Raw genomic sequence first — 25,066 nt, forward strand, 5'->3', positions numbered from 1 at the left:
TTTGCACACCATCAGATGGGCATACCTAATGTGTATCCATGTTAGAGATGTTCACAGAAGTGGCTTTGTCTGTGTCATACTCACCCAGAAGGATTTCCCAGCCTCCATGGTATGTAGGCTTTTCTCCAAAGGAGTGGTTTCTGTAAGGTACTTCCAAGGTCTGCCCCATTATCTGTTCTTAAACTTGGTTATATTGGCTTCACCACCAGTTCGTGGAAGGAAAAAAAAATCAGAAACAAAGTAGCGGTGGATAATTACATTCATCCTTGTGTTTCTTGTAGACGTTGCAGCAAGGCCCAGATCTTTCCTGTGGCCCCAAGTGCATGTACAATACAAGTAAGCAAATTGACAATTAACGTAGCTGCTTTGGTTTTATTTCAAAACAAATTCCTTTTCTCACATAGGTTTCAGTTCCAGTCCCACTAAACATTTCTGTTTTGTGCCCTAAGCTTTCTGCTGACCCAGTTTAAGTCAGCCCTGTGAGGCTTTGTGCTGACCCGATTGGCTCTCAGTGCTCACATGTAGCTGGAGGATGCAGAAATACAGTGTGGTGGGAACTTTGTGATGTCCAAACAGACACCAAAACCCAGGAAAGCTGCATCTTGCTTCCAGCTGCAGTAAGAGCAAGTGCTATGTTTTCTTTTAGGGCTAATTTACTACGAGTAAAGTTGGTGCAATGGTACTCGTAGCAAGTGCTGTAAAAAGCTGAAGCATGGTGCTACTTGTCAGATATGATAAATGTGGTTTACAAGAACTTTGTTTTCATACATTTACATGGACTGCATTGGATGTGTAGCCAAGCTAGTGTGGTGTGAAGAAGGCCCCCGCTGAGCTCAGGTGGAGTTGCCTTAGAGTCTAAATGTACACATTCAGTCCAGGTGACAAAAAGCTAATATTATGATAAGTAAAAAAGTTACTGAGAAAGCACACAGACATGCACCAAAAAGTAGGCCAGGAACCAAGTGGGTTCCTGTTGCACAGGGTCTTATAAAAGCAGGCTGTGTTGCACATCAACATTTACACTGACGTTTTTATGCAGTTTGTAAAATTGATCAGTAGGGACTCAATGTCAACCAGAACAGTTATTTTGCTCTCTAACTCACAGTCCACCAAGGTGAACTGCAAACCCGGCTCAGATGGCCTAGAGGCCCAGTGAGCTCCTGTCATCTGCCAATTGGTGTTTTCAAATAATTTCACAGAATGCAGTGTTACAGTTTCTCTTAGATTTGTGGTTGTTCTGAGGGTGACCTGTCACCTTACTAATCCACTGCTGAAATGGAATGCTTTTCTTGTATAAACTTTCCAGTTCTGTCATACAAATTCACTGTGTTTGCTGAGGTGAAACTGCAGCACAGAGAAAGCCAGATCTAACAACAGCATTCTTTTCTGCAAACTACCTGAGAGAACTGTCTCAGGTTCACACACAATTGCAAATGAGTTGGAATGAGCAGGAAAGTTGACTCCTACCATCCCTTGTCTGGAGTGTCCATTCACACTGGTCTCTGGAGATTGGGCTGCCTTCTGTTACCCAGTAGCACGCTTTCACATATGATGCTGAGGTCTCGTAGGTGAAGCAGAAGATCACCATTCACTGGATTACTACACAAGTTGGGCACTTGCTAATGATCCTTTAATCTGCCACGTGCCCTCCCTGAGTGTGACAGTGGCTTTGTTTTCCCTGCCAGTGACATCAACAGCCGTGTGATGGAAGGTACTACTAACATTTAAGAGTTTTGCAGATGTTTCGTGGCACTAGAGCACTTAGTACAGTACATTTCTGTGAAATGAATATTTCATTTCATTTGTTGACAATTTGCATAGGCAACACTTAATGCCATCAGTTTGTGTTAGTGGAGACCCATAGAGGACATGATCCAAGCAGCTCATTCCTTCTCACTCTGTGTTAAGCCTTTCAGAAGTACAGTGTGCTCCTGAAGTTCTGCCTTTTCCTTCCTGTATTCCGCTCACAGGGAAAATCCTGGGATGCTCAATGATTTTGGTATATACTTCACGGTCATGTCCCTACCTATTTATTATATTCTATTAAGGACATTATGCTGATACACTTGTAAATGTGAAACATTAAAGTTTCCATCTGTTTGTTTTTTGTTTTTTTCTAGGTAGAGAACCGTCCAAAATATTATGGAAGAGAGTAAGTAACATGCATCTCAACGTGCTTTGTCTCCATTATATGTTGATTTACAATATTTAATGGAAAGCCTGAAAGTGTTTGCAGTGGGCACCCTGTTTTTCAGCATGGTTTGCACAGAAGCATAGAGGCTTGGACGTGTCATTGCACCCTTCAAAGGCAGCTTTTCCTCACAGTGGGTGAATTCACAGCACTTTGCTTCTGCATCTGCCCGGCTGTCACTGTGTGAGACCTTGGCGAGGTTGAAAGTTGCGTTTTGCATCTCAGCCCTGTTGCTTCTGCCAGGCTGCTCGTTTTGCTTTTGCAGCAAGAGCTTTTGCTCCATTTCCTTGCAGCATGTCTTGCTTTCCATCGCATTATTGCAGCACCACCATTTTTTTTTTTTCTACCAAAATTTACAGCTGCTATTTCTGATGGCTCTGGATGTTATTGAGTGATAACTTACTTGAGAAAATTTCCGCACTTCCAGGGAGTTGTCTCTTTTTTTCACTCCACTCTCCAACTGGCCTTTGTGAAAGGTGTTTGCATGCAGGAGAAAGATTAGAAACACAAATGTAGCATAAATGGATATCTTATACGTGTATTTGTTTTCAGACTGATAAGGCAAAGATGGCTAGATCTAGTGTGGGGAAAGGAAAACAGATCTGGTTTGTGTATATTTCGGTAAAAAATGCCTAGCTTGGTATTTAAACCAGTAGTTACTAAGTCTGCCATCCCCAGGATTTTAGCAAGTTGCTACAGTATCCCTGAATGTTGCAAAATATTGGTTCACATGCATCTGACACAGCATCTGAAGCCAAGAGGAGAAAATGGACTCTTTTCTGAGTATTAAATTGATGGCTGCCAATTGTAAAAGTAGTATGCTTGTTTCATAGATAAAGAGAAGCCTTCCTGAACCATTTAAAATGATTTGAAATAGAGCCAGAAAGGAGATTAATATGTAGGCTCCTGCACAACAATCATTTTTATGTTACTTTCATTTTCAAATACTATAGCTGATGTTTTTTGAGGAGGGGGTGATTTAAAAGTGAAAAAACGTGCTTCAAAATGCTTTTGTTCCATAGATTTCATGGCATGATCTCAAGGGAAGAAGCTGACCAGTTATTAAGTGTTGCAGAGGGAAGCTATCTCATTCGTGAAAGCCAAAGGCAACCTGGAACCTACACTTTGGCATTAAGGTTGGTAATTAATATTTCATTTTAAAATGTATGAAATATTCAAAGGGTTGTGCTGTGTTGTTGACCTTAATGCTTAAATTGACTTGTGATTCTTTTAATTTTTAAGGAATCATGGTAAGTATTTAAGGAACTTGCACTTTTTTACTCTAATTACTGATTTGGTATCTTTAGCCTTCTGAAGTCCCTTAGCTGCTTCTGAAGTGCTAATGGTCCTTTTCTGTTTGCACCTCTAAGACTGCGAGATTTGTGTTTCTGCTGATCTTCCTTCATTTTGCTGTTCTCCCCCAGCCTTCCAGATGTGACCCCATTTAGATACTAGGAGAGCAGTCAACAAACAGAAGGCTCTCATGAGGTCTCATGAGCAGTCTAATCCATGGGTTACTTACTAGCTAGTTAGCTGTTGCTGAAGAGCAGTTCATTGTCTCTAGGCCCTCTGTGGGACAGCCTATAAATCAGGTGTCTTTTTGTCTGAACATCTCTTAACTGATAGTGTTTGCAGATCTGTTTCGTTGCTCTGAAAAATCCCAGCAAGTAGATCAGATGATACTCTCAATGAAACAAAAAGTAACTTAAATAGTTGTAAATGTATATAGTTTATTTACTTTTAAAGTAATTGTGTTCATTCTGCTCTGAGCTGTATACATAAACAGTCAGTGTTAGTAGCACAGTTTTAAATCAAAGTTTTTCTGTCAAAAAGCATTGAAAGAGAAGGTAATTACTGCAATCTTTATATGGGTGAAATAAGATTATGATTCAAATGAGAATTGGTCAGCTGTTAGAAAAAGCTGAAAGAAACATCCAAAGAACAGGTTTCACTTTATTAAAATAAGTTTACCCATTTGAGCCAGAGAGGTGATCCAGTCCTGCAGTAACAGCTTAGTTCCAACCGTGAAACGTTTTCAGGTTCGTTCAAATATTTCAGCTTAGTGTTACTAAGTGAAGTGAAGGTGTTACATGCTATTCCAGAATTCGAAAGGAGAATATCATTTATTTGAGATATTTACTTTACACTACTTTTTAAATCTACTTAATCCTATTTAATGCCCTTCAACATCTGGTCTATGCTGTATTGTTAAAGATTCTAACCATTTAAATTGAAAGAAAAAACAAAATCTTGACTACAAAGCAAGATAAATCAAGAGATAGGGGTAAAACCTATTATCACTACCCAAAAGTAATTTTGAATGTATCATTCTCTATGCTGCTAATCTGATAGAGATTAATGAATCCTAGCTCATCTTTGTACTGCGATTACTACAGAAGAGCTCACAGAGAGCTATATCTCATGGGAAAAACACCCACTTTCTCTCTTGTTTTCTCTCTCTGTATCTTTATGGCTCCTTCTCTTCTAGACTGTAGTTAGAGTGTGCACCTTCCAGAGATAGTTGTTGGCTGCTCTGCATTGAAAATTTCCACTTGTTAAACAGTTTAATCTTCCTAGAAGATAACGAATAAACTATTAACTCCGTAAATCGTAACTCATTTATAGGCAGTCAGAATTCGCAGATAGAAAAAACATGTTTTTTATTGGAATATGGAACAGATTGGCATGAAGCTTGTAGCTTCAACTAAGCTTAAGTGCACAGAATCCACATGCAGTTGATGCATGAAGATTCTTATTGGTGTTACCCTATTCCTAATACAGGTCTTTTGCATTTCAGTTTTTGGTTTTTTTTAGCTTATTCTAAGGCATACTTCTGTCATCATAAAAGGGGCAGATCTGAGAAGAGCTCTGGTTAGTTGTTTGCAAAGAGTTTATCCTCCTCAGTTGTGTAGCTTTATTATTATGTCAGCAAGTTCAAGATTCATCTCAAAATTGCATTTGGTGTTCCTTAGTTTTTGCAGTATAAGAAACATGTACAACCGATCTTCATTTACTTTTCCTTAGCCAGTCACATCCCCATTATTCTTTGTTTGACAGGTCAATGAGCCCAGGGCTATGCATTCAGGTTTTGTAGGGAAGTTGTTCCATACATGTCATCATCTCTATCATCTTTCTGTGTGCCTTTTTTTGTGGTGATTTTTGGAGGCGAGGAGACCAGAACTGCACATTCTGTTCAATATGATGTAGGCCATGACGTTTTCTTTCTTCTTGCTGCCCTTCCAAATGATTTTTTTTGACTGTGCAGTATTAGGTTCTGATGCTTTTATAGAACTGGCTTCAGTAAATCTAGAGGCGTTGCAGCTTTTGAGCTGCAAGAGCTATAGACACAGCCTAGTACATATGCTTGTATTAGTTGCCCTAATATGCTCATAAAAGCAATTAGGGCAACTAATTGCTTTTACAAGTATAGCCAAGTCACTCAGATTCTTAGTGTGATGCTGTGGAACAGTTAACTGAGATCAAAATCAAAGTTTGGAATAGTTCTTCTTTAATGAGGTGGAACAAGTGATTGTCACCCCCAAGAACTTCTCGGTTAGTTATGCTGTCTGTGAGTTACCGTAGAATCTGCTCGTCTCTTACATAAGATGCATTTTGATCACCTTGTAATGGGCTATTTTTGTCTACTTTCATCTATTATCATGCAATTAGTTTGCTTCATGACTTCATTAAGATAGGAGTGTCTTTTATGTTTAAATTTGAAACGATAGAGCTCTTGTTTTCAGAAAACAATTTCTTTTTTTTTTTCTTCAGAATTTATAGCAGAATAGGAGTTTGTTAAGGAAAAAAAACAACTTTGACATTATCATTTTCTAAGCATGTGAGTTTGGTTAAATATCCAAAGCCATCCTTCAAATAAAATCGATGTTCAGCGCTTGAGAAGGCCTGTGAAATTGTATCAGTTCAGACACCGGATGAAATAGAATGAAACATAAACACACATGAGAGCATCAAATCAGCACCCTGCTATCTTTAATGCCTGTACTTAATCATGAATACATTTTTTCATAGATGTTTTTGTGTTTTTTTTTAAAGCCCAACAGAAAATGCCAGTGTTTACTAATTAATTAGTCAGAGAATGCCACTGAATTTTTTTTGCATCCCTGAGGTTTAAGAAGAATGACTAACATAAGTAGATTATTGTAGGTATGGCCGTGTGTCCATACATATTGGGGTGTCTCTATAACGATGCGATATGTTTTATATGTTTTGTTGTTAATTAAATGTTCCAAATGGATGAAAGGAAATGAAAATTCCTAATTAACTCCTGGAGGTATTAGATCTGCTTTTAAAATTGGCAAAACAGTAGTACAGTGCTTAATGCTAGGACCTATAGCAAATGACAGTAACAATAAAACATGGTTTGCAGTGTAGTCTTTTGTGGTTGAGAGCTTGTTTAATAATTAGGGTGAGGATAAAGAGGAAATGGGTAGAGATTGTACTAGTGGTAGGCGTTGAAGTGTGATGGTACTGCATGTTCTTTTGAGCAGATATCTGCTGTAGCACATTTAGTTGGTTACCATGGTTTCCCTTCCTGCAAATTCTATTGTTGTGATACTGAGAATGAATTGAAATAAGGTTCTGCAGCAGGATTTTTAAAAAAGGTAATAATGTTAGCCGTGATTATGAGTCATGTTTTCTTTGTGTTTGGGGGCTAGGGCATACTCGAGATTATGTGGCATCAGGAGAGAATTCTTAAGGCAAAATAAATGTCAAAAATTAGTAATGCTTAGCTTAGTCAACCAACTACATGTATTGTGCGAGAAATTGATCCGTGTATCCTCTTTTCTATACTATGAAATTGCATTAAGAAACTAGCCACTGATATTTTAAAAGGCAGCATAACTGGCAGGCTGTTGGATTACAATGCTGCAGATGAACCTTTTTAATTTTAGCAGACAATTACTTCAGTAGCTGAATGGTGCTCATTTTCAGTGGCCTCTTTTGGGGTACGCATGCTGTGCTCTTCCAGAAGACGTGTTGATAGACCTGGGATTCCTCATACATCTAAAACTGAACATTTTGCAAAAGGTTTCTTGAAAGCCAAGGTTAGAACTGTGTGTCTGCGTTTTGCTAGAAAGCCAGCTTATAGAGGCTGGGGCACAGGTGTGGAAGTGGGAAAAGAGAATGCTTTGAAACAGCTTTCTGTGTAATAATAGCTGAATTACATTCTTTTTCATCACAAATGTAGCACAATTTGGTCATGCTTTATCCTGAATCCAAAGCTATCTGAGAGAGGGAGTTGCACAACTGACTGCATCTTTTCACTTAACCTTAGTGACAGTGTTCTGACATCATTTTGGTTGGTAGGGGGGAAAAAAATCATAAAGACATTTTTCAAGACTAAACTTTGCACGTCTTCCTACTTTTGGTATGCTTTTAACCAATGTGCAGCTCTCTACACCAGGCAGCGATTGGCAGTAGTAAGAGCTGAATTGATTTTGTAGAAACCTTTCTAGACAAGGTTACACAATATTACACAATATTCCTTGATCCTCAGCTGAGATACCTGGGTAACTGTATATCTGTGTGTCTGTGTATGCACACACAAAAGCATGCAGCCATAAGTTTAATGGGGTTAAATAGAATTTCTCCAAGACATGACTGAACTTACCTATGGAGTATGCATGTTTCAGACTGGCCCATTTTGGTCAGTTTTCCTTATTCTGCTTGAAATGGCAAAAGGGTGCTTCTTCCTTGGTGGTGAAGCTGAAGCTCTCAGGGAAAAAGTTCTGTTTTTCCCCTTGGCTTAGCCTGTCACACTTCCGTAGGCACAAAATTCACGTGTTTCAGAAATTGGCCACTAAGGTATCTGAAGCTTCTCTTAAGATGAAAGCAACAGTTAATGCTTAAAGCTATTTTAATAGGCTAACGTAACAGGTATGCCAGCTGATATGCTGGGCTTTTCTCTCTTCCTTGTGAACAGCCAAATATTTCTTTTATGAAGGTTTAAATTCTACTGAAACTAAAGCTGTCATCCTGTTGGCTGCATACATAGCAAGAGCTAGAGCTAGCCCCAGGGAAAGCAGCGTGCTGATAAATTTTGGATTTCACTTTTATGCTCTGAAATAAAACAATTGGACCTCTATTTGAATGATCTTCCCTGTAAAAGAAGTTTATTTTTCTATATAAAATTTTGTACTGAATAATATACTCTATTACTCTGTCAATAAAGTGGGATGTTCAGCTCCCAGTAAATAACATAGCTGTCCTGCACGTTTTCTGTCTTATGTAAAGTGCAGCTGGGCACTACTGAAATGCCTTCACTGAAGCATTTAGAATAATAATAAATAGCTACTAACCTTAATGAGTAATTAACTGGCTACCTAGGCCCTCCCACAGGCTAGAATGCTTTTTTCCTTATGGTTCATGTCTTCTTGCTGTGTTCCTGTTCTCCATCCCTCCTCTTCCCATCTGTTGTTGTTGTCAGCTCCGTTTTCTTTTGACTCGTGTCTAATTTATCTTTGGCAATTTGGTTTGCTGCAGACTTTCTCCTGCTAGTATAAGTTCTCGGAAGAGTATTCACCACTTTGGTAGCAGTATAAACTTTGTTACTTGTCCAAAGGCTGTCTGTGTTCGGTGCATGTAGCTCATGTGCATTTTATGCCATGCTCTTCACCTCTGACTGTAGCTTCAGCTGAGCCACAAAGATCTCTGGTCTTCTGGTGCACAGTGAGAGCACTGAGCTGATGGTGAGGCACTCTCATGAACCTCAGAAGATCTGAGTTCACTTCTTGGTTTTGCCTGTGACTTAGCTCAAAGCTTTTACATTCTTCATGCCTTGCTTCTTCAGTAGAGGCAGGACTTTCTTTCCTGCACTGTTTCATGTAACTGTTCAGTACATCAGCCTGGCATCTCTTAAAAATGGCTTAGGCAAAGAATTGGAAAGTTTTCCCAGCTCTCAGGGTGCCTCCATTAGATCTCTTGAGGAGGAATCCATACTGTATTATGCTGTTCTTAATGTCTGCTTGGACTGAAGCTTCTGAGCTTTATCAGAGTTGAAGCATTAAAAAATCCAAGTATAAAATGGTCAGTTGAATATAAGTAGCATACATTGCCCTATTTTTCCTCTCTTTCAGAGATGCACACCTTTCTGTCATCAACAAGTTCTTCTGGAGTGCCTTCTTGCTCCAGTGCCCTTGGAAAGTGACAGAAACACATCCTCAAATTAGTCCTCTTTTCCTATTCCTCATCAGTAAGCATAAACAGTCCTTCAGCTGTAGATACTATGGGTGCTTTATAAATATGTTTTTGAAATAACACACAATAGCCTCACATTTCCATTTAATCTCATAATTGTTTTTATCAAAACATTTATGAATTATTCAAACACCAAAAGAACCGGCAGGAATAACTGTTATCTGGCCCACTTTTCCTTCTCCCTCTTACATACTTTGATGTAACTTCTCTGAATTTAGTATAGTTTGGCCTAATTTCATAGATGCTAGAAAAAGCATCAAGCTAATTTTTATTTGTAGGTTTTGTTCAAGAGTAAATAGCAAGCTGGCCTACCTACTGCTGCACTTGTGCCAAGGAAGAAATTGTATTATAGAGAAGTTGTTCTGTTTCACAGAGTCCCATTAAAATTTAGAAAAATTACTGTGCATATTATTTTTACAAAGTTTTTTGTCATCTAATTTCTCCCACTGCTAATTCACAAAACACTTTAATGGCAGATTGGGCATCAACCAAAGGGTAATTAAATACTTAGAGATGGCAAAATGTAGCAATATAGTAATTAAACTATTCTATCAGTTATTTATGTAGTCATGGTCGAGAGACATCATGGGGAGTTGCCCACATTGAGCAGTTATTTTTGTCATTAGCAGCACAATGCTGTTTCGAAAATACAAAAATGTTGAATATATTCCCCTGTACAGCTTATGGATTTTAGTCTAATGTATTGAAATGAAACTTCATCTGAAAAGATAAGTAAAAATTGTTCTGTGTGCAGATGTCATGTCACAAATCACAGAATGCCATCAGTTCCCTCTGTGTGCTGTGGTGACCTGACAAATCAGGGAACGGCTCACTGGCTCTGCCCAAATCTCTGTACCACCCTGATGTGCCAGTTGTACACACATGCTGCAGGCTGGGTATGTCTATATTGCAAACTGCAAATGAGGGTCCTGCTCTGACATATTGGTGGCCCACTGTCATTGCAGTTTGTGTAACCACCCTCTTTCTTCATGTGAGCACAGAGGCAGGAAGCACTCAAAGCTGTAGATGGAAAAAATGCTATTTTAGTCTTGCACATCTTTTATTTTCCATACAGTGCACTGAGAAAACAGCTTTTAAGTAAGCAGCAAATAATGGAATAGCTTTAATTAAGTTGAGTAAACCTACTTGGAAGTTTGGGATTAAAAGTGCTTTTAGGCAAATCAGATTTGACAAAATCTCTCTAGAACAGAAATCTTACCGTGGTAATTTTTAATCTAAATAAAACTTTAAAAAATAATCCTATTTTGTTTTTAATATAGCCTCTGAGACATTGAATAATATCCTGTAAAGTATCTGTAAAGAAGACAAACAGCATAGAAACAACAGAGCAGCATTTCTCCACTCCCTTCTCCATAGTCAGCCATCCTAGCAGAGAGGGACAGAATGGCAAGCATATTGTTAAGTTCATTGCACTTGCAAAGCTATTTAATGATAGGGACATTTCTTTCATTTTCACTTTGTCTTCCTTTTGTGTTTTCTTGATATACTGAATTTAAATATGCATGTTGTCTTAGTGAGATCAGTTAAAAGCAATATACTATTTGGATGAAAATATCTGTAGAAGCGTTTGAGTTAAGGTGGTCATGAGCTTCTGGGGAAGAAAGTGCCGTAAATGAAACAAAAATGAACATGTTTGAGCATTATACTGTGGCATTTCTCTCTGAATGATTACAGTGGAATTTCCATTACAGACCTGACGTTGTTCTATTTCTAAATTTACCAAAGACCATCTGATGTGACCTAAAATGAGAATGTTATGCACAGGCCGAATAAAATCTGTACACATGTTTTGAAATTTGCAGAGCAGATGCTGAGGAGAGTTGATAGTTAAGCTTAGAAAAATTAAAACACAGTTTTGCTTTAAAGGAATACAGCAACCATGGAGTTGCACTGTAAAGTTAACACTCAGAGGGAGGTGGTGTGTTGTTTTTTTTTTGTAGAAGATAACTATATCTGCTTAATGTGAAGCTGTGAAAGTTCCTGCTAGTAACAGTTCCAAAAGGTGTTTTTTTCAAGGCATATCAGCATAGATTTTTAAAGTGTTGCTTTCATTTGAAGAGAAAACAGCAAGCTTTTGCTGCTTTCCCTTGTGTATATATAAGTTTCAAATGTGTCTTAATCACTAGCCATAGTGATTCTTTTCCTAAGAAGCACCAAAGTCTCGCCAGGTAGAGAAAGCTGTAAAACATTGCCCAAACATTGGTATTGATTCTGATTGAATCATCAGAGCAATCTCAGAGATGTCCTATCAAGTTTAAATGGAATAGGGTGTGCAACTGCAGTAATAAGAAGAGGTAATACTCCTGTACAGCAGTTTCATGTCAGAACCAGAAGTTATTTTCAAGCAACCTATCATTGGTCAGGAACACTGAGAGTGGTTCTACACATTAAGTGATCTTACTGCACATTAATAGCATACATGGTTATTGATAGATCAGCTGGCCTTTGTTCTGAATTTGAGATGGTGAGAATCAGCTGTTAAAGCTATTAAAAATAAGACCTTGAGACAAAAGAAAATTTTTCCTCTTAATTTTCTTGGATTTATTTATGAAACACATTATTACAGTACCTAGGGCTGATAACAGTTTCAGAGTTCACTGTTTTCAGCAGTTGTTATTACTTGCTGATGCCCTGGAGCAGATGTCTCTCACTTGTGCTGTCTGTGGCACAGCTCAGGATCCACAGGGCATTGCCATTACTCTGGTCCTCCCTGCCATGCTGCTTGCACATTGCTGGTTCCTTTTTGGATAAGGAAGTCTGGGGATCAGAACAGTGTAATAATCTTCAGCCTCATTTCATAGGGACTGCTGAGAGGCTGCCATCAAGGACACAGCATCAGCTTGGAATTATTTTACCTGGTCCTAAGTGAGTTGAAGTTTTTGTCTACATTGGCACGAGGTAGCCACATTTCGTTTGTAGCTCTGGGATTTGTTTTCTCTTTTGAAGGATGCCACGTGTTTTTTTCCATATTAATCTACATTTTCATATGTTCATCCAGCCCTTGGGTCTGATGAGATTTCAGGGATAACTTTACAACTAATTAATGATAATCAAGCTATAGTAGTCAGCCAGCAAGTACTGCCCTTCCAGATGGCACAGGAAAATTGTCTTGGATGACTGTATTCTGCCACTTTTCCCAGTCTCATCAGACAGTAGGGATTTTTTGTCTCTGCTTTTATTAAGAGCACCTTTGCTTTCAACTCCTAATGCATTTGGTTTCTTTTATACATTTATGTTGGGTTTTGGAGCTGATACCATTCCTCCTCTGATACCCTGGGAAGAAGGCACATTCCACAGTTCCCCAGCCAACCTCAGAAATATTGCCAATAAACAATAAAACATTAACAAATAAAACCAAAAGTTAGCTGGTCTCAGGAGTCAGAGACCTTCTGGATTAACTATGTAGGTTTTGGCAGCATTCAAGATCTACATTCTTTGACCAGGGAATTGGCCAAAAAAGGATCTGTGGAATAATTTGTTTCCCTTCACATGAACACAGCATGGTCAGGAGACATTCAACGTTGCTTACATTTCTGTAACTTTTTTTTTTTTTTTTTTTTTTTTTTTTTTTGAGTATCAAGACTCTTAAGTATTGAATGAGAGTTTTCAGAAGTTAGAGCTGAAATTATGACATGTAATTTTAAGCAGGACTTTTCTACCTTCTTGCCACAAAGTGCATTAAAGATGCTTTTCTCCAAGGGAAGAATAAGTCCAACTGACCTTCTGTCACATTCACAGAACTTAAAATTTCCCAGCTCCAAGTATGAAGATGGCAATGTCAGAACTAATGAGGATGTAGGAATCGCTGTGGGGTGCTGACTTTATGGTATGGTGGCAGCTAAGTGTTTAAACAGTGCTTTTGTCTGTAGGTAGAGGCTAGATACTCTTCTCATCATAAAATAGCCTGTGAAAGAGATGAACAGCTAATGTACTGTTCTGTGTTTGGACTGTAAAATCCATCATGTTAAATGGTAAGAACGCACAGATGGGCTCTCAGTCCTTCACTTCTTCCTTTTGTTTGATCAATGAATGCTGCTTACGGAGTGGTTGCTGGAGTCTGAAGCCCGCCTTTCTCATGCTATGGGTACCCAATTCAGCTTTTTAGTCCTTTATTACTGGCTACATTTACTCTACCATTTAATCCTTTTTCCCACGTTGTATCCGCTCTGTCCCACTGGAAACCAAGGGGACTAGATGGAGTGATTGCTTTTCAGACAACTTGGAATAAGAAAAGTCTTTTATCTGTGGTCCTGCTGCTTGCAAACAAATGCACAATAGATACAATGAGACCGTTTGAGGTGTCAGAGGTCTATTTCTTTTTCTTGGAAAAACATCTAATGTTCCCTTGTTTAAACCAAAAGAGAACATACATTATTTGTGTCCTGTTTTCTGTTTCTAAAACAAAAAACAGCTGGTACTAATGCTTGCCTTTAGGAGGAGACCATCAGGAAGTTGAAATATCAAATCTTGGCTCTGCTTAGTTTCCACGGTGATGTATAAAGTAGGCTGCAGTAATGTTGTAGAAGGTAAACATAAGGAAATATTCTTGCTAATGGAAAAATTTAAACCATAACATTAAATAAGAGTGAAGATCAAATTTGGATTGATCATTTGCAAATGGACACGTACATTTGCATTTATATTTCATCAAAATAGTCCCATTGTGTGGTGAGAAACTTAAATGAGTTTGAGAGAGGTAAAATGAAGAGTTATCAGACGTCATATTGATAGAGATTCTTGGTGTATTGATTTGTGTGGATTTTTTCTTCCTTGTTGCTAATACCATTCAATTTAAAAAACATTGCATTTCCCCACAGTGTTTCCAGTAAGAAATGAATAGAGAGAAAACAGTTCGATGAGGAACAAATGGAAAAGCAGATAAAGGCAAACTGTTCGATTTTCACCCCTTACAGCACCTTTTTCAAGTGATTACAGCACTGATGCAGAGTAACTTGTTTATCTAAATACCTTTCCTTAAGAGCTAATTGTCAAATTATCTTAAGGTATTTTGAACTGAGAAAGTTGAGAGCACCTTCAGAAGGCCATGCATACAGGAAAAAAATGGATGTTTTACTCCCCAGATCCATATGGGAAGAGGTTTCAGCCTGTTGTGAGGTTTAAAAGATGAGTTTAAGTATGAGTGCTGCTAAAGAACTAAAACTGTGTACTTGTGTGTTGACATGTGGGTCAGTACCGGGATAAAGATGATGCCCTTTAGGGAATCCAGTTCCTTGTAGTATCTTTCATGCTTTATGGGCAGCAGTGTGAGCACATGTACAGCATAAGGGCTGTTCAGTAAAACATCTGGGGTACAACTATGCACCTGCTGACCCCAGTGTGAAGAGCATTAATCTTTCAAAAACTTCTGATTGTTCTCTGCATTGGGCCATATTTTCTTTAGAACTTTGTTTTAGACTCTGAAGGATGTTGTTAAAGCCAAAGGATGTTGTTAAAGCCAAGCCACCGTGGGTAGTAATCAGCCCTGAGAAGCTTTTCTGTGCCTTATCTTTTCTTGATAAGATTAGCATAATACTTTCTCTTCTAGAAAGCTAAGAGCCATAAGTGACCTTCTACTTCTTTAAAGCTGATGGAGCTTTAAAGACAGTGCATTGGTCCTGCTGACTTGAGCAGGAGGTAGTGAAGGTTGCACTTGCTTTGGCACTGTGCAGTGCTGAGCACTCTGAGCTCATATTAACCTTACGGATGGCTGAGGGAATGCAAGGGAAATGTCTCGTGGGCAAAACTGCCACATGCTAAGCTGAGTCAGTTTTGCCTCTTTATACAGTAAAGTATTTGTGCTGCTGTGCCGCTACTCCCTCATTGCAGATTGTTGCTGTGTGAATACGCAGCTTGTAGACAGTGCATGTCTCAGAAAGCTTACTGTTGGCAGGGAAATAAGTAAGATTGGTGGAAGTAGGGATAGGGAGCTTGAGGAGATGTCAGGATGATACTGGTCACATCTAACTACTGGGCATAACCAGTAAAAGTAACATGTGAGAGGAAAGGAGAAAATCATTAGTGAATTAACAGTCCAATTAAAACTGATTTATGTCCGATATTCCCAAAATGTTGTCTGGCACGTGTCTGGAAAGAAGATGCTTTTAATTCAGAATGACCTGTACCATGTTAGCAGATGATAGTATATGCAGCTCAAAAGGAAGCAGCTCTACAGAGTGAGCCTGAACATGTTCCTACCCTTTCTGCTCTATCTTGGGATATTATCTTTCTACTCAATGTCTTTTCAATGTCTTGTTTTCACTCCAAATTATGTTTGTGATCAAATTATTGTTGGTTAAAAATGCATTTTTTCCCGTTGTTTTGTAAGATCTTGTTTGATGCACTGAACATTTTGTGTGGCATAAAAACGTGCATATATGTGCCAATTAATTCCCGGTAAAATGCCATGTAGTTTCTACGCAACATGTTCTCTATTATTAGTGAGCCAGATGTGGACTCCTAAGAGCTTTCCAGGAGTGTGTTGCTTCACAATTAAGTGTACTTCAGATGTAGCAGCTCCTGAAATTACAGTCACTGTCAAGTTTGGCATTTTGATTCAGAAAACAAGAGGAAGAATTACACATTGAAGAACAAATGATTTTGCCCATACTTGAAGGAAGATTGCTTATATATTTCACCCGAGGCAAGGTCTAATATGCCTTCTGTTGTTGGGCAAGGCTGCTTTGAAAAGAAATCGCTTCAGCAAATCACCGGTGTTTTCTTTATTCCTTAACATTTTCTGCAGAATTTGTGATTGTGAAATGAAAGCAATTCATTCTTTCAAATTTAGTTTCTAATATGCATTTGGCTGATCTGACCTCACAAGGGGGCCCAGTACCCCAAGCAGTACCCTTGCTGCTGTCTGACCAAGGAATAGCATTGAAGTGAACTATAAAAGCATCTCCTTGCCTGCATCTTCTCTGCATGAAATGTATTGGCTGTTTCCAAGCGTGAACATTGGTGTGTTTTCACAAGTTGAGATTACTTTTAGGCAGCAAATTGTTGCAGGTTCAAAGTATAGGTTTTGAGAAGGTGCTGATATTCAGGTAACATCAGTGTTCCTGTTTGTGGTTGCCTAAAGACTGCATCAAGTCTGATTGTATCCAGACTGCAGAACTGTTAGTATCAGATAGCTTACACATTATGCTTTATGTTATAAAGATTTGCTTGAAGCTCAGGACTTAACTGCCATAACACAGAAGGAGTTTTGTACAAAGCTTGAAGAGTTAGTCCTTGGCCTTTGGCCAGGAATAAAGAGTGCTTACCCTTGTGCCATTTTGTCCTGTGCTGCTCCACTTCTGGCAGCAGTTCTGCTTCAGTGTAATTGTTGGCACCGAAGCCAAGCTGAGTCCTGAATGGCCTCTTGCAGCAAGAAAGCAGGGGTGCAGAGGTCTGAGACTGCATCAGAACTCCATATTGATCAACTGTAATAGAGGACACTATTATGAGAACCCTTCATATTAGAGCCACACAAATTGACTACAGCAGTAGTGCAGTAGTGAAGTACTAAAAAAAAAAGGCCATAAAGAACATGAAGTAATGTTCAGTTTTTCCACAGGATAATGGAGAGGCTAAAAGACCATAAGAACAAACAGCCTCTTCTGGGACAATTACTGTTTTGGCTATCTGTCTGCAGTTGTTAATCTCTCCTTCCTATCTGTCCTAAGTAGAAGTTAAGTTTTTTAGTCATGTCTGAACTTGACTTATTTTAGTCGCAGCTTTAAGTGATAAAGTATTTTTTTACTGTTTGCAAAGGCTTGATTGCTCTTCTTTATTCTTGCTTACTGTTATTTCAAAAAAATACTTTCCCATTTCATTGAGGCAGATTTGGAAGTCAAACCAGAAACTTCAGACTCTACTACGATGGAAAGCACTTTGTTGGGGAGAAACGTTTTGAGTCCATCCATGACCTGGTGACAGATGGATTGATTACTCTTTATATTGAAACCAAGGCAGCAGAATACATTGCCAAGATGACAATAAATCCAATTTATGAACACATAGGATATACAACTTTAAACAGAGAGCCAGCACACAAAAAACATATGCCAGCCCTGAGAGATGCACATGATGGCAAAGACTCTACAGGAGAGGATGAGGTAGCAGAAAAGAGGGTAAGCAATTGTTAACCCACACTCTTCTTTCTGTTAGATTTTTTATTTTATACTTCTAACCTTCCCATCCCACTATAAAGTAATGAAGGTATCTGTAGATATTTAGTCAACACAGTTATTTATAGTATTGCATTAGTGGTGATATTTCACATTGTTTCAGTGTTGTTTTTTAATGGTGTATTTGTGCATATTGCAAATTTCAGAAATGTGTTACTTTTCACTGTAAGGTTCGTGTTTTTTCACCATTACAGATGTTACCATTAAGTCATTCCTTTATTTCAAGTAGGCTAAAAATATTTCATCTTGAGATTGTTAACAGTGTCTAAAACAATTGCCCATTGGTCAAAAAAATGTATTCCTTACATTCCTTCCAGCATTCCCCAAACAAAATGCATTCCATAATCTCTTCTGCAGTCTGTGTACAGTGACAGTAAAGTTGTCCACGTTATAAATAAGCCTGTTCATTAAGATGATAAAAAGTTAAAACATTTCACTCGACTAAGTTCAGCCTGTCAGAAGCTGACAGTGCTATTTTTGGCCTCAGCCAGACTTATGAAGAAAGATTGCTCTCTTCAAAGAGTTGCATTATCAGCTGAGAACTGACTGCATTGTGGATTAAAAAAGAAAAACGAACAACAAAGAAATCTTAGAACCAGAGAAAACAAATATTAAAGGAGACGGGAATGTATCAGGCAGGCAAAGCAGCTGCCTGTGACATTATTCACTGTATTGAGACTTTTTTAAAGAAAGCAAAATATAGATTCCATCATATTAAACTAATTACTTGGTTTATTGAAAAGCCAGCATGTTAAAGTCTTTTTAAAGCATATTCTTACATATGTTTATGTGTGAATGCATGTGTAATAATCTGATATGCTCCCCAACTTCACTGACTTCACAATGTCATCAGGAGTATCTGACATGCTTTTAATGCTTGGAAGAAATACTAACCTTAGTTTGGAACATGTGTTTGTTTTTCCAATCAGAAATATGTCTGTGATCTTGGGTTGTCTTGTGGGCAAGGAGTGTTCTCACTAATGATTTCCAACATACATGAGCATCATAATGAGACTAAATTGTGTTCAGAGTCCATAGGGAGGCTTATAGTTTTGGTCCTTCAAATCCTTCTCCAGCAGTCTGGCGCACTGAATTTGCGGAGAGATGAAGCTCCCAACTTGGTATGAGAATGAATCTCAGTTTGCCCTACTGCAATCAGATCATTTTAATGAAAGAAATACCTATGGGCATATTGATACTAGTTGACCATATTAATATTGGATTTGTTTCCTGTGAAGCACTAGTGGTAGAGGTGTGACAGCTCCTGACAGCCATTGACTTGCAGAGTGCTGTTTCAGAAGAATTTCTTCTTGTGTTATCGTAGAGGGTTCATTGTAATGCAAACCTTGGGTAAATATCTTGAGTTCTGTATGAGTTCTGGAAGTCACCATTGACTCTTACTGCATTTAGTGGCTTTCAAGTGACAAACAACTCTGTTCTGTCACAACATTTTTTAGACTGACGCAAAAGGGATTTTGTTTACCATTAGTGAAAGATGCTGGGATTTTGTACAGTTCATGGTGTTATGTCAGACCCACCAACAAAATGTGAATATTGTTTTGAATATTTTTCATTAGATAGTTCAGTACTTATGAAGCATTTCTCACATATATAAATTTTAGGTGAAAAACATTTAGAGAGGTCGGTTTTGTAATGGCAGCATCCCACACGGTTTGGAAGTTACAAGCAACTCAGGTTGCTTTGTGTGCCACATGGCTGAACTGCAGTGATGGTTGCCAGCCTAAAGCCCAGCTTTTGAATCTCTTCACTGTATGTGCTTTGGAGCCATGTTGGCATGGACACAGTGGGGCATACAGTCATCTCAGTGCAGTTAAATGTGGAGATTCCAGTTTAATTTAAAGTCATTGCTTGTTGGGATCACTACTCTTGGCTATGCAGGAAAGTCACATTGTGGTCCTTTTACTATGGAGTGGCAGAAAGGTTACACCTTTGCTGCCTGTGTCCACCTCTTAGCGCCTGTGCTGGAAAATGACAGACTTCCAAGTGTCACCTCACGCAGCAAATCTCCGCACTCAGCCATGTGACTGGTCCCAGCAGCAACCTCAGCATTTGCAACGAGCCCTTGGGCCCAGCTAAGGCTTGCCAAATCCTTCCTCTGTCCTCTCTAAGTTGTAGGATGTGCTGCAGGAGTGGTGGGGAAAGGAGACCTGCTAGATGATGAGCTTTTTGTTGATGTATGTACTAAATTGCTTAGAAGGTCACTGTACCCTTTTTGTGTGGGCTTCTGCTTCTTATTGATATTTACTTGAGAACTTCAATTTATAATCACATACTCCCGGCCTTATTATAAGCAATCGTTTGAATAATTTAGCCATGGCAGAAGGAAACCTTCTTGCAGGACACTGATAAATAGGTCAAGTATTTTCTATATATCTTTGGCAGGAGGAATTATTCAGTATGAAGGGTATCTCACTGAATCAACATTGACAATTCTAGCAGAGATGCAAAGAAAATTGTCCAAAATCCAACAATATTAAAAAAAATAAAAAAATTTTAAAAAATTGCCTTATCATCTGAAAAGTAAATGCTGTGTACTGTGACACTGACTCAGGAATGATGATAAAGAATATTTCTGCACAGTCCAGTATTTGGCATCTAATGCACCTTTATCAACTTTATACTGGTATCAGGGAGCTTCTCCCTCAATTGTCACTGTACGTTCCTCCTCTGTAAACAGAGAAAAATGTCCAGATCTTGAGTACTGAGACTAAATATGCTCCTAGATTTGCAGATTCAGGAGTTGTTCAGATCCAACTTCAAGCTTTGCGACTGTTTCCCAGTGCTGCGTGAGCACTGTACTAAAGATAAATCCTTCAGAAGAAGGAAAGGAAGGAGACATGCTCTGGCTGGGGAACAGCTGGTGAGACTGTAATTTCACTTCCTGACATAAAATCAAGTGGAGGAAATTGGGCAGCCAGAGAACACACCTCCAACTTGAGAATGAAATATTAAAGAGCACTTTGCCTGGCCATGAATTTGGTATGGGGCTTTGGCAGAGAATGCCACTCATGTATATTAGATCCCTCCTGCTGTGCACTAATACTACTTCATTTGTTCTCCACACTTTTCAGCTATTAATCAGTATTAGAAGAACTCATTGTATGCTGGGCGACCTGTTATATTCAATGCGTTAAAAATGAGTTTTAGTAATGGGGAGGTATTTAATGACAGTAAGAGTTGAAAAGACAAAAATTACATAGTCAGTAGATGAGAACTGTGAGACACAAGTCACAGTATTCCTAGGTACTGAGTCCTGCAACAGACCGCATTGTGGGGCGATTTAAGATGCAGCTCTTAATAGAAAAAGCATGAGAATATAAAGCACTACCCTGCCTCCCTAGTTATGAGAAGGATTTTTACTGTTTACTTTGTACAAGTTGAAAATAAAATTACTGGGTACTGATTTATGATTTTCATAACCCGTGGAAGAATTAAATAGATAACTGGAGGAGTGGAGATTAAAAATGGGAGAGGGCTTGATGTGCTCCAGTGCCCTAAATAGGTATTCTAGCTGCCATGCTATAAGGGTATTGCTGGCTCCCAAAACAGTCTGCAGATTGTTCAGGACTCAATTGTGCAGCCATCGTGGTCTGTCTGTTAAGAGAGAGGCCTGGGATTCATTTGAAAGGAGCTTCCCATGTGGATTCAGTCAGTATGGCCTAATGTGGGGATGGAAATAATACCCACTATCGCAAGATTTACTGTTCTCTCGTGCCTTGAATACTGATGGATTTCTGAACGTTTTCCACTCTCAGAGGTAATTACGGCCTTGAAAGAGATGACTTGATCGAGTTAAATACCTTACAAAAATGGTAGCTCTACAAAATTAATAAATACCTAGATATATACATCAAAGTCCTTCTTGAAAGCCCTGCAAAACATAGAATTATTTTTTTCATTTTGACATGCTTTGAAGTATTAATGTAAGGTGTATGATTTATCCAAAATTTAACATTTGTTATAATAAAACAAAATAATCAGTTATGATCTCTCCTGTCTTTCAGGATGAAATACTGAAGCTAATGTTAGGATAGCAACTGAATCGTGTCTATTCTTGTTTACACTGGTGACAAGTGCTGTTTCTTCAAGGAGCTGCAGTAATAGCAAATCAGATGAAACCCCTTTCTAGACTGTGCTACGTTCAGTTCAATTCCCAAAAACAGAAAGAACTGAGAGAAGGTTTGTGCAGCAGTCATCCAACAAAATCACCCTTTTGTTTTATTTTTTATGGTCCGAGAGGTGATACTGTTTATTTTGCTCTGTAGTGACCAAGGCTGACTGCAACTCTGTTCAGGGAGATTTGGAAATGTAAACCTGTGTCATTTTAGTAGGAAACATGCTTTTAAGGCTGCCTCCAAAGATAATCCAGAGCATGAAGTTAATTGCAATATCTGTGTACATTTCTAATGGATTCATGCCAGCCTCCACATCCAAAATGGAGGGTCACCGTTACAGTTGCTCCCAGAGGACCTGTCTCATTTCCCAGCTTTGAGCCAGTACTGTTATTTTCATTAAGACCACTACTGCTTATCTGCTCCTATTCTCGTTCAAATCTGTTAGTAAGATCTGCTCAAAACCTCCCTCCACCAGGCTCATTTCATTTTCAGGGAAAGAACACCAGGAAATGTATCAGGAAATGTATCTGAGAAAGATACAGTATTTTGTTGTAGAAACATAATCCCCCTCAGGGAAGTCTGTAATGGAGGAAGGCGACTTTTGAGTGTTACTTGGCACCCAGTAATGCCAAGGCTGGGAGCAGTGGGGGCTGGAAAGAAGACAAGGTCTTAATGATCGTAGAAGATGTGCTTTAGGAGTGAGGAAATCTTGATACTGGAAACTGTTTGAAATATTTCCACTTAATCAAATTAAAGATTCTATCAGAAAAGATGGCTGTGTAAGGTTTGACGCTGTAGACAAGCTGTAGCTAGATCAAGTGTAGCGTCAAAGCAGTAATGCTCTTAAATGTACAGCTTATAAATGCTTACCGTGAAGTACGCTTAAAGACACACGAGGCTGAGCACTGAAGAATCCCACGGGTTAACTGGAGGAGATTGTCAACTCTTTTCTCACAAATGTTGTTCCATAGTCCCTGTGCGGGTGTCTGTGACAATCATTCTGTAAGTTTAATGTAATTTATAAATAAAACATAGCTCTGTGGAAGGCAAAAACTTCTATTTATTTCTTCTGGGCTTAGCCTATCTTTCAGCAGAGGCTTCAAAGCACAGACAATTTTGTCAATAGCAAGAAAGTTCCTAATGGAACAAAGGATGAGTCTGCTTTTTAGGTAGCTGCTGCAGTACGTCAGCAATGTTATACTCCACAGAGCTTACCTCAGTCCTCCTCATCTTCCCCTCGGGTTCTTGGCATTTCTGGTGGTAGTCACCTAGTACTACATATATGCCATTACGTATGGCCTATGCAGTTCAAAATAAGACTGTAAATGGCTGCATTATGTTTTTATAAACACATATGTTTTCAACTTAACTGTATATTTATTAAGACCTGAAAAAGATGAGCTAATCACACGTGCTGTTCAGCATGCAGGCATCAGCATGAGAAGGTTCATTGCTGCAGGGTGCTTTTTCTGCTCACAGTCACTGAGAGTAATCTATGCCCTTATCATGTTCAGCGTGGCAGTAAAATTGATACACTAAAAAGATTATATAAACTGATATTGTTTTAAGATTCAGGGCTTCCAAATGAAGCGTAAATTTTGCTAATTGAATCCTTAGGTCACAAGAATATCTTGTTCTTCTCTCACTGGTGCTTTGCACTTGCAGAAGATACAATACCAAGCCAGACTCTTTTCAAGGGTCTCAGGCTGGACCAGTGTCTCTGCTCCAGTGCTAAAAACAGTTCTTTGGCTCAACTGATTGTCCCAGGCAAACTGTCATCTTTGTTCCTTGCTAGTCCTGTTGGCACTCAGCTGTGCCCTATTAGTTCCTGTGCTTTGCAAATGGCATCCCAGCTGATTCCATTTAACCTTCCAGAACCTCACCCACCTGTGCCTTTAAAGCACATTAATGTAATAGCCACGCAATGATATGGAGAATTACCATGGAATGAAGGCTGTATGTCTGTGTTGGTAGCCTGACTTGGATACTGCTGGTCTAGTATTGCAAAGTTAGAAGCAATTAAGGCCACACAGACTTGGAACTGGAGAGTGTCTTGGGTCACGTTGCATTTCAAATGCACAGCACAGCCTCCCATCTCAGAGCTGTGCTGTGGGCATGCATAGCTGTGGATCAGCGTTCCACTTCAGCATTGCTTCGTAGGTGCCAGTCACTTGGGTGCTCACTGAGAAGAGTTACCTTCTGCGTTGTCAGGTAAGTGTAGCTTTTTTTGTGACCTGGCACGTGAGGTCTATACACAGAGGTGGAGTTTTTGTGAAGTCTAGTGTTTAATTATACCAAGGGGCCAACTGCCATATGAAATTAGGGGCAGTCCCTCAGGCTCACAACCAGGCTCTCTACAAAAGCACAGGGAGTAATTGCCCTCGGTGTATTCCTGTGCCTGCTCAAGCCTTTGTAAAATGAATGCTGAGTAAAACTGTTAAGAAGGCTGTAAAGCAGTATGATTGCTGTGCAATTAAGTCTGAAGAATACTGGTTGTGTTGTTGCTGATAAAATGAAGCCATTAGCGATGAATGAAGTGCTTTTCTTTTCCTGTGCCTTCAGTGTTGATAGAAGTAAATCTGTGTGAAGCCTTCACTAGTAAAATGCAGTTCCGGGATTTCTGTCATTTGATAGCTTGGATCTGGTTACATTTTTACTGCCTTTCTTACCTGCCCATAGCTTCTCTGTTGTTGTCTGGCGGGTGTTTCCTTCCATTTTCCTTGGCATAGACTAGCACAAGGAGGAAGGGAGAGAGGGAGGAAGCTCACGAGAAGCCAGAGAGGTTGGCTGCCTTTGAGTGGAAAGAGGTTTTCTCATAGATCTTAAGAGGTGGGACATGGAAATAGAGAGGTCTGTCTCAAGACAGTGGTTTCAGCCTTAGAAGAAGCCTGTTGCTTCCCATCTCCAGGGGCTGTATACTTGTGGCTTCCAGAAAGGCTGCTGAGACGTATAGTGAGGAAGCCCCACATCTGTATATGTGGAGATGAAGGCCTTTTCTTTAAAACTAGTTTTCCTTGACTGTTTTTCTGTTTTTCACAATTCCATAGTCCTTCCAGTGGTCCCAGACATGAGCTGGCAGATCTCTCTCAGAGCAGGCATATGATTGCCGCTTCTCACTCATGCCACAAGCTTCCTGGGCAGTGAGGGACTGCAGTGGGTTGTTAGCTGGCAGCTCTGTCATTTGTTGTTCTGTTTCCATAGCTGTGTGTTGGGTCTTTTTTTTTTTTTCTTTCTTTTTTAAAACTCCTCCTCCCATCTGGCATCTCCTAATTATTTTCTATTACTAATCACTCCTCCAGGAAACAGGCTGGACTATTGAATAAAGTGACCTA

The 25,066-nt window shown here is 39.2% G+C and overlaps 1 protein-coding gene across 2 annotated transcripts in view; it reads left to right on the forward strand.

Annotated features, from left to right (window-relative positions):
- The window catches only part of CHN1 (chimerin 1), a 73,786-nt gene that overhangs the window by 18,341 nt on the left and 30,379 nt on the right, over window positions 1–25,066 (forward strand). For both annotated transcript variants that reach the window (XM_015868432.1, XM_015868434.1), the window contains 3 exons: window positions 2,121–2,152; window positions 3,214–3,327; window positions 17,253–17,541. In XM_015868432.1, coding sequence (XP_015723918.1) covers window positions 2,121–2,152; window positions 3,214–3,327; window positions 17,253–17,541 — 435 coding nt within the window. The remainder of the gene's footprint in view (window positions 1–2,120; window positions 2,153–3,213; window positions 3,328–17,252; window positions 17,542–25,066) is intronic.

Source organism: Coturnix japonica, chromosome 7 (genome assembly GCF_001577835.2).
Source record: "Coturnix japonica isolate 7356 chromosome 7, Coturnix japonica 2.1, whole genome shotgun sequence".
NCBI classification, from domain to species: domain Eukaryota; kingdom Metazoa; phylum Chordata; class Aves; order Galliformes; family Phasianidae; genus Coturnix; species Coturnix japonica.